The following is a 7,377-nucleotide window of genomic DNA, read 5'->3' as shown; positions in this document are numbered from 1 at the left end:
TCCTGACTAGTGACATTATCCTGATTATACCCCCTCCCCCATAAACTAGTTAAAACGGTTAAGGTAATTGTCAGAGTCTGGGTCTCCTTTGTCAGTTCCCTCCTGTTTGCTAGACCATAAGTATATGCCTTGATGTTTCTTCTTGTACCCTATACTAGGTAGATGTATTTTACCCTTGAACTGGAAAAAAACTGTTTAGGAAGAACACAAAAATTGAACATATAACTCATTTATTGAGACATGATGCAAATAAAATCTTACAGGTACACAGACAAGACATGATTCAAAAACAAGGACAATCTAACCAGAAAGCTTCAACATCAACTAAAGCTTGAGCTGAGGTTTTAAGGAAGACATGCCACTGTACTGAGTAATTAGTATTCCTCCCCTTCTTCCTCTCCTTCTCCCTCAATGGAATCCACACCAACCTCTTCATAATCCTTCTCCAGGGCGGCCATGTCCTCACGGGCCTCAGAGAACTCTCCCTCCTCCATGCCCTCACCCACGTACCAGTGCACAAAGGCACGCTTGGCATACATCAGATCAAACTTGTGGTCCAGGCGGGCCCAGGCCTCAGCAATGGCCGTGGTGTTGCTCAGCATGCACACGGCCCGCTGGACTTTGGCCAGGTCCCCACCGGGAACCACAGTGGGAGGCTGGTAATTAATACCCACTTTGAAGCCAGTGGGACACCAATCCACAAACTGGATGCTGCGCTTGGTCTTGATGGTGGCAATGGCAGCATTGACATCTTTGGGAACCACGTCACCACGGTACAACAGGCAGCAAGCCATGTATTTACCATGGCGAGGGTCACATTTCACCATCTGGTTGGCTGGCTCAAAGCATGCATTGGTGATCTCTGCAACAGAAAGCTGTTCATGGTAGGCTTTCTCAGCAGAGATGACAGGGGCGTATGTGGCCAGAGGGAAGTGGATTCGGGGGTAGGGCACCAGGTTGGTCTGGAATTCGGTCAGATCGACATTCAGGGCCCCATCAAATCGGAGGGAAGCAGTGATGGAGGACACAATCTGGCTAATAAGGCGGTTCAGGTTAGTGTAGGTTGGGCGCTCAATATCAAGGTTTCTACGACAAATGTCATAGATGGCCTCGTTGTCCACCATGAAGGCACAATCAGAGTGCTCCAGGGTGGTGTGGGTGGTGAGGATGGAGTTGTAGGGCTCCACCACAGCAGTGGACACCTGGGGGGCTGGGTAAATGGAGAACTCCAGCTTGGACTTCTTGCCATAGTCGACGGAGAGGCGTTCCATCAGCAGGGAGGTGAACCCAGAACCGGTTCCCCCACCAAAACTGTGGAACACCAAGAAGCCCTGAAGCCCCGTGCACTGGTCAGCCTGTAAAGGGGGGGGAAGAAAAGGAAAAAGTCCTTTTACTGTCTCATTAAACCACAGGACACTATACTCCTTTAAGCAGACATGCCAGCAAACTGGTACCTAACTCAAACTATCTTGGAAGCCTAAGCAATATTTCCAGCATAATCCACATCTTGGCATGCATTTCTCTATTTTTTCTGGGAACCTCTCTGGTGGTGTTGGGGGTCAGGAAGGCAAGACTTGGTATACCTGAGGCCTACACATGTGAGACAGGCATGCTGTCCTTTGGACATCTTCTGGACCATCTCTTACACCATTTATGTAATTTTACCCTTTTTTGGGTCATACCCGGCAATGCTCAGGATTACTCCTGGTAGTGCCTGGGGGGGACCATGTGGGATGCCCAGGATCGAACCTGGGTTGACCAGATCCAAGGCAAATGCCCTACCTGCTATACTATTGCTCTGGCCACATCTTAAATACACACTAAAGTCTGGTATTTACCAGTTTCCGAATTCGGTCCAAGACAAGGTCAATGATCTCCTTGCCAATGGTGTAGTGGCCACGGGCATAGTTATTGGCAGCATCTTCCTTGCCTGTGATGAGCTGCTCAGGGTGGAAGAGCTGGCGGTAGGTGCCGGTGCGAACTTCATCTGGAAAAGGAAAACCCAGCACCTCCCATCAGCTACAACCCGCAGCAGCCCGCTTAACCCCACGAAGCCCAGGGAGCCCTCACCCGACCCCACCCCACACTCCGATGCCTGAGGCCACTCACCAATGACTGTGGGCTCCAAGTCTACGAACACTGCTCTGGGCACATGCTTGCCAGCGCCCGTTTCACTGAAGAAGGTGTTGAAGGAGTCGTCTCCTCCCCCAATGGTCTTGTCACTGGGCATCTGGCCATCGGGCTGGATGCCGTGTTCCAGGCAGTAGAGCTCCCAGCAGGCATTGCCAATCTGGACACCGGCCTGGCCCACGTGGATGGAGATGCACTCACGCTGGGGGAGAGGGGAACAATCACGATTAAAACAATCCACTTGGATACTGTGAAGCAAAACAAACTCAATACCACAGTTTTTCTCAACCGAGTTAAAATCTAATGCTCAGGCAGGCGAGATGGCATTATGAGGTCACTCCTGAATAGGCTCCCGGCTCTCCATATTGCCTTAAATACCCACGCACTTGCTATTGGGAATGTCTTTGTGGTTTGGGGGTCATACCCAGCGATGCTCAGGAGTTATTCCTGGCGCTCCACTCAGAAATCACTCCTAGGAGTTTGGGGGACCATATGGGGTGCCGGGGACCAAACCGCAGTCGGTCATGTGCAAGGCAACCGCCCGCACCCGGTGTACTATCACTCCAGTCCCAAGGGAATGTCTTAGGTAAGAGAACTTAATCATTTTTTCTTTTAAGGGCTGCTGGCACATTCGTCGTTTAGTACTAGGCATCAGAATCCTATTTAGACCTAAGTCATCAGTTTTCCGACCAGGCCAAGCACAGGAAGCACGTGGCCAGGCCTGCGGAGAGGAAATGTCTGGCCTCAGGGGCGAGGCGGGGCTCTGCGGCACTGGAGGAACGAGCAATTCCGGAGTGCGCACCCGCGCAGCTGCTGCCCATCCTGCATTCCGGGAAGGTTCTGGGCTCAGCCCCACCCCCACTCCTGGCCAGGGGCGGCAGCTGAGGCCGACCGGCAGCCCAGATCTGGATCAAGATCTTATTGCCTTTCCTTCTAAATCCCTCCACCACCTGCTCCCACACGCGTTCCTAATGCTGTAGAGAGCTCGAGAAGGGCGGGTGGCCTCTGCAGCCCGTTAGGCGTTAAAAATTGCGCTAATACACCACGCCGGGGTCCTTTTTCACATTCCTCTCGGTTTCCGCATGAAGAAAATAAGGTAAACCCCGCCCGCCGAGACCCGCCCTCCCGCAGACCCGCAGCGGCCCCGTGCGCCTGCGCGCAGCTGCAGCTGCGTCTCGGCCGCGCCTTGGCGGGAAGGTAACGGTCGCGCCTGCGCCGTGGCGCGCGCCTTCCCGCCCGCGCCTTGGAGGAAGTGAGGGCGGGGAGTGCGCCGCGCGCGCCCGCCAAATGCAGGGCCCGGGGAGGGGGATGGGGCGCGTGCGGAGACGGGGTCCGACTAGCGTCCTGCTCTCCCCCGCGGCTGAGAAAAAGCAGCATCTCCACTTAACTGCCCCCTGGCCCCAAACTCAGGTATGGGCCGTGGAGCAAGGGTCGAAGCCGCGAGGCTGCGTGCAGTGCGGCACCACGGCTCGCCCCACCCCGCCCCGCCCCGCCCTAGCACCACCAGGAGGGACCCCCGAGCTCACCCCCATCAAGCCCCAAATCCCCAAGCACATTTATCTCCCGCTCTCCGCGCCCCTCGCCTCACGGCGTGCTGCCGCAGGTGCCTGCCGCGCCGCGCACTCACCATGGTGGATGGGTCGGCGAGCAGGAACTGCGGCACGCAAACAAGTTACCGTCCTCAACAAGCTAAGGGTCGAGGTAAGTAACGCGACGAGGACGAGCGGCGGCGGCGGCGCCTCTTAAGTAGCGGGCCCGGGAGGGGCAGGCGGGCGCGGGCGGCGCCTCGGCCGCGGCCCCTCCCCCGGCCCCGCGCGCCCACTCGGCGCCCGGCTCGGCCGCTGCGGAGGCGGGTCCTGCCCAGCCCCCTCTCTGCCGGCCTCGCGGGGCGGGGGGATGCGGCGCGGGGCGGGGGCCGGGCTGCTGCAGTGCGCCGCGCGGGCCGCGGGGGCCTCCGGGGAGCCGGACTTGGGGCCGGGAAGTCGCCTGGCCTCGGTGGAGACAGCCGAGAAGATGAAGCGCCATGACATGCAGAAACGGGGCCCGATAGCTCAGCTGATCGTTTTCCCATTGCTACAATGTGTCAGCGAGTTTTGCGTTTTTCTTTCCTGTTTCCCGAAAGGCAAGGCATTTTCTCCTGCACTCGTGAAACTGGCTCGTGAGCACTAGCAAACTGCAAAGATTTCTTTTTTTTGTTAGCGCTTGTCCTTTAGAAGACGGCAAATGTTGGACACAAGTAATATTGTACTCAACTCAAAGTGTAAGACTTGCGTAGTTGAAAGGACTGAGTAGGCCCCATTTTTAGAATTCTCATCACTGGAATGATAGTATAGCGGGTAGGGTGTTTACCTTGCGCGCAGCCGACCCAGGTTCGATCCCAGCATCCCATTTAGTCCCCGGAGCACCGCCAGTATAACCCCTATGTATCACTGGGTGTGACCTCCCAAAAAAACAAGTGTCACCATCTTTGTGCTTTCATTTTTTAAATTTAATTTTATTTGGTCACAGGGAGTTATACTTATTCATGATTTGGTTTCAGTTATACAATGTTTCAACACCAATTCTTTCACTTGTCCATAAGGGCTTTTAAGAGGAATGTTTAGGGGCTGGAGCAATAGTACAGCGGGTAAGGCCTTGCACGCGGCTGACTTGGGTTCGATTCCCAGAATCCCATATGGTCCTCTGAGCACCGCCAGGGGTGATTCCAGAGTGCAGAGCCAGGAGTAACCCCTGTGCATTGCCAGGTGTGACCCATAAAGCAAAAAAAAAAAGAGGAATGTTTAAAGAAGGCATTTCAGGGGGCCGGAGCACAGCGGGTAGGGCGTTTGCCTTGTACGTGGCCGACCCGGGTTTGATCCCCGGCATCCCATGTGGTCCCCCAAGCACTGCCAGGAGTAATTCCTGAGTGCAAAACCAGGAGTAACCCCTGAGCATCGCTGGGTGTGACCCAAAAAGCAAAAACTATATATATAAATAAAATAAAAGAAGGCATTTCAGGTTTGGTAACTTCAAGTGGGGACAGAAGTTTGAGTAGGGAGGAACTTGCTTGAAGACTTTTACAAAGTGGCTATGTTGTCCCCCCTCCAGTTTAGGTTTATTGAATGTTTCCTCATGTTTATTTGACTGAAGCTTCAGTTCCCCTTAGTTCTTCATACCCCACAAAAAGGGTCGTGCAGAGGCACCTGGATGGACCCAGAGCAAGCCAACTCCCAGTTAAAGAAGATAAAAATGAAAGTTTTTGCATCTTGTCTGGCACCCGGCTTCAGGAAACCTCACAAGCCCCAACTTCCCAGCCCTTCTCTTCCTTTCCTCAAGTACTTTACTTTATTCGGCCATTTTGTCTCTGGTTCTCTGATTTCAATCTCAATTGCTGAGGACAATAACTTGAGTGCTCTAACAACACATTTACACTGTTAATGTGTGTGATTTATAAGAATATGATATGTAAAGCCATTCATCAACTTGGAACCATACGGGGAAATTCTTGCTAATTTCTGTTTTTTTTTTTTTTTTTAATTTTTTGCTTTTTGGGTCACACCCGGCAATGCACAGGGGTTATTCCTGGCGGTGCTTGGGGGACCATATGGGATGCTGGTAATCGAACCCGGGTCGGCCGCATGCAAGGCAAATGCCCTACCCACTGTACTATCGCTCCAGCCCCCAATTTTTGCTAATTTCTAATAAATATTTTTTGTAACCTTGTTGAAAGGTTTTCAATTCAAAATGCAAATATGTACTTATTTCCCAAATAAGGGACATATTTGAAAATCTCAATTTTTTTCCTTCACATATTCTTAAAAGAAGATGGAAAATAACCTGAGATGAATGGGAGCTTTGGGAACCACCCAGCTGAACTTCATTGTGCAGTGAAGCCCTTCGGAAGCAGGCTCCTACCTCTTTTTTGTTTGTTTTTGTTTGGGAGCCACACAGGTGGGTGCTCAGGCTTACTCCTGGCTCTGCACTCAGGAATCACTCCTGGCAGAGGCGGCTCCTCTCAGCATCCTGCTGCAGAGTTTTGCTCCTGTGGGCATATAGGAATCCCCAGGTGCCTTCCTAAAACCATTAACTCAGCTAACCTTCTTGTCTCTGAATTCCCCTGTTGTAAATGTGGAAGTAGTTGAGGGTTTTTTTGGTCCCTGATGACATGTCAGGTTTTATAGAACTAAAAGGCACATTTAGCTAGAATCTAATCTTTTTTTTGTTTGGTGGTGCCAGGAATAGAATCCAGGCCTCACAAAGGCAAGGCGTTTGCAGCTGTGCCACAGCCCTGCCCCAGTCTAGTGTCTTTGTAATGACAAATAAGAAGCTGTATGCAATGAGAATAATGAAACTAATGAAAATTAAGAAAATGTGATGGGGGCTGAGAAACTGAAACTGACCCCCCAGACTAAACAAGCGAAGGGAGGGAGAAGCATTCTGTTTATGACCCCAATTAACGGGGTTAAGGGCTTACCGGCCAACCGGATTTCTGGTAGTGTACTGGGTCCGACAGATTTCTGGGAGCACAAGGGAGACGGCCCCTGCAGGCCACACCAAGTGGGCCAGATATGCTGACTCAGCTCTCTTCCCTTTACGCTCCTAAAGGCCTTATCATGTGGAGAAGATGCATTCATTGCTTTTCTGCCAGTTACCTCTGTAACTCCTGTTTTACTGATAAGAATGTACCTAGGAGCTGGAGCGATACTACAGCGGGTAGGGCGTTTGCCTTGCACACAGCCAACCCGGGTTCGATTCCCAGCGTCCCATAGGGTCCCCCGAGCACCACCAGGGGTAATTCCTGAGTGCAAGAGCCAGGAGTAACTCCTGTGCATCACCAGGTGTGACCCAAAAAGAAAAAAAAAAAAAAAGAAAAAAAAAAAGAACTCTCCAAAGGCAGAAAGAGCCCCTACACACATTCCAGCACTAGACAGGAAAGCATGAAAGTCCATATCTCAAGAGGGGAGATGCGGCCACATATGTGCTCGGCCACATGGGCACAAGCAGAACAGGGGCAGCATATTGCATGCCCTTCCTCTGCTCAAGGTGGCTTTTATAGGGTTTCCCCAATCTGCCTTTGTGGGACTTTACAGTAGGTAAGAGTCCGTTGCTAGGGGGTTGCCAAGGGGATTGAGTTGGGAGTGGTCTTCTTTGAAACTCCTTTCCTGACCTTCCCTTCCTGCTGGATCTCGGTCTGTGCTAGCCTGAGGCTTAATCCAATTAAGGGAAGAATTGAGGGTTCTCCAAGGATTTTCCTTCAGGCCCTTTCTG

At 52.2% G+C, this 7,377-nt stretch overlaps 1 protein-coding gene across 1 annotated transcript; it reads right to left on the bottom strand.

Annotated features, from left to right (window-relative positions):
* Positions 1 to 213: 213 nt before the first annotated feature.
* On the bottom strand, positions 214 to 3,930 carry TUBA1B (tubulin alpha 1b). The gene is made up of 4 exons (XM_055126020.1): positions 3,758 to 3,930; positions 2,110 to 2,332; positions 1,839 to 1,987; positions 214 to 1,355 (listed from the first exon to the last, which is right to left on the bottom strand). Exons 1-4 carry the CDS (start codon positions 3,758 to 3,760, stop codon positions 375 to 377), a joined length of 1,356 nt encoding a protein of 451 aa, XP_054981995.1. The 5' UTR covers positions 3,761 to 3,930; the 3' UTR covers positions 214 to 374.
* Between the last annotated feature and the right edge of the window lie 3,447 nt (positions 3,931 to 7,377).

This window comes from Sorex araneus, chromosome 2 (assembly GCF_027595985.1).
Source record: "Sorex araneus isolate mSorAra2 chromosome 2, mSorAra2.pri, whole genome shotgun sequence".
NCBI lineage: Eukaryota > Metazoa > Chordata > Mammalia > Eulipotyphla > Soricidae > Sorex > Sorex araneus.
The sequence above is the reverse complement of the archived record's forward strand: the minus strand, read 5'-3'. Positions and strand labels throughout refer to the sequence as shown.

What these genes read in the sequence shown, in the direction of transcription:
- TUBA1B (XM_055126020.1), bottom strand. An exon ending in CTTGGAGCCCACAGTCATTG is followed by an intron (nt 1,988 to 2,109) that starts GTGAGTGGCCTC and finishes TTCCTTTTCCAG; the next exon opens with ATGAAGTTCGCACCGGCACC. An exon ending in TGGACCGAATTCGGAAACTG is followed by an intron (nt 1,356 to 1,838) that starts GTAAATACCAGA and finishes CCCCCTTTACAG; the next exon opens with GCTGACCAGTGCACGGGGCT.